At 40.9% G+C, this 2,304-nt stretch overlaps 1 protein-coding gene across 1 annotated transcript in view; it reads left to right on the top strand.

Moving 5' to 3' along the window:
• Positions 1-1,885, top strand: part of LOC116692130 (voltage-gated potassium channel subunit beta-2) — a 60,348-nt gene extending 58,463 nt beyond the window's left edge. The window contains exons 14-15 of the mRNA XM_032520148.1: positions 191-279; positions 1,372-1,885. Of these exons, the coding sequence (XP_032376039.1) occupies positions 191-279; positions 1,372-1,461 (179 nt within the window). The 3' untranslated portion in view covers positions 1,462-1,885. The remainder of the gene's footprint in view (positions 1-190; positions 280-1,371) is intronic.
• Positions 1,886-2,304: the final 419 nt, after the last annotated feature.

Raw genomic sequence — 2,304 nt, 5'->3', positions numbered from 1 at the left:
TTCTTTTTCAAAGAACTGCTCACAGATTAAGAAATAGGGAATTATACAAACACATCCCTAAACTTGGACATATGAGTCCACCATACAACCTGTTGTAATATCTTAGCCCGTAACTTGACTTTTGCCTCCATACAATAATGGCTGTTAAATTATACAATTCCCCTTTTTCATGTGCTGCAAATTCCCACAGCATGGTGCCTGAGGAACGAGGGGGTGAACTCGGTCCTGCTGGGAGCTTCCACAACTGACCAGCTGATGGAGAATATCAGAGCCATACAGGTCAGAAAGTATACAGGCCGACTGATAGTTACACCAGCACAGCACACACTGCATGGTTCAGTCTAGGGTTTCATATTTTTTCCAAAGATTAGATGAATCGGATCCCGGAAAAAACGACCCATTTCCCGGGAAATGAGGGGGGGGAGCTAAGTAATGTATCAATATCATTCAAATATCCGTTCCCAAATCCCAAACTGACTTTTATGTAAGTTGTATCATTAGGGCAAAAAAACAAAGTTATTGTTCATCATCAACGCAGTTTGCAATGATCAATTGCAAATAAAATCTGCTGCTGCGCTTGTTATGAAATGCCAGGTGGAATGTCTTTGACTTATCTTCTAAAAATCTAGGCAACCATTATAAAACCAAGATTTTACAGAACTCCATTATAAACACCATTGAATGATTCCTAAACCATTCGGTTAAATGAAATCCATTCTGTGGCTGTTGAGATTTGTAAGCGGCTGCAAACGGTAATAATAACTCAGAGTTAACTAAATATTTCATTATTAGCTTACTGCTGCGTAATGAACTTAGTGAGCCTGTAGTACCGTAACTACAGTACGGCTGCTTGCCTGCATCAACGTTGTCATATGACAACAATATCCTTGCGTTTTTTATTTGATTTTCCCATTTCCCGTCATAACCTTTCCCAAGAATTGGGAAATAGCACACTGTATGCAACAACAACAAGATAGGAGCACACAAATAAATATATTGTAGAAATAGACACAGGTTTACATGTTCATATAAAACTGATTCGACATCTTCCAATGTCATGATTTCCCGCCAGTGCTCAATATTGCCTGAGCTCCTAAGCGCCTATAGAATTCTTACGGAAGTGATCAGCAGATGGATTGTCTGAATATATCTTGGTCGAGCTATTGGGTCTACAGCAGTGATCAAATGGCAGCTTTCACACCAGCAAACAACCAGAATCAAACTAGAAAACACACCTGGTTTGTTTGTCACACCTCTGTGACACTTTGAAGTAAAGACCTGCCTTAAGTAAAAGCCTGCTTCTTTCAGCAGTTGATGTAAATACATAGTTTGAGAAATTATGTTAATGGATTCTCTCTTCTCATTCCACAGGTCCTTCCGAAGTTATCACTGTCCATTGTATCTGAGGTGGAGAACCTCTTGGGAAACAAGCCCTATAGTAAAAAGGACCTCAGATCCTAGAAGCCCCAGGGAACTGTCATGCTATCCTGCCCATGAATGAGACAGCAACACACAGGCAATACAAATAATTTGTATGAAGTGGAGCACAGTAAATAACAAGCAAAGAAAATGTACACGTATTGCACCAATTAAAAAAGTTTTACAATTTGCAGAGTTTATTCTAGAAGTTTGAATGTCAACTTCAAGGAAACAAAAAACTAATGAGCACTGTTCTACTAGGCCACTGAAGCACTAAATAAAGTAGCTAATCGCTGAGTAAGGTGTAGCTTGGTGTATCAGACCTGGCTTCTTCACTGTCTACACTTTGGTGCCTGTAACTTACAAAATTAAACACATATTACACAGACCAGTTAACCTACTAATCACCAAACATTATGGCGTAATGTATTAGCCCTTTCAGTGTAATAAACAGGGATATACTGGGGTTCAAGTTCAGCCCGGGACTTTGGGGTGCAGTGGCCTTTCATGAGCGCCTGTGAAGAGCACACAGATCTGATGTTGCTAAAGATCTTCGACTCAGACCAGAGCTCTGTTTGGCGCTGTCTGCGGAGGAGGGAGCCATGCTAGCCCATCTCAAGGCTAAGGGCTATACTGTCAGCTGTAATTATAAGTCCATGACTGTAACTGACATTTAAAATTGAAATATGACCGCCGGTTCGGCGGAGAATGTGGGCCGCCCCTGGTAATAACAAGTAAAAGGTCCCATGGCATGAACATTTTACTTTGAGTTTTTTTAACATTAATATGCATTCCTCCAGCCTGCCTGTGGCCCCCTAGTGGCTAGAAATGGTGATAGGTGTAAACCGAGCCCTGGTATCCTGCTCTGCCTTTGAGAAAATGAAA

This window comes from Etheostoma spectabile, chromosome 7 (genome assembly GCF_008692095.1).
Source record: "Etheostoma spectabile isolate EspeVRDwgs_2016 chromosome 7, UIUC_Espe_1.0, whole genome shotgun sequence".
Classification (NCBI taxonomy): domain Eukaryota; kingdom Metazoa; phylum Chordata; class Actinopteri; order Perciformes; family Percidae; genus Etheostoma; species Etheostoma spectabile.
This window is presented reverse-complemented; position numbering and strand designations above follow the sequence as displayed.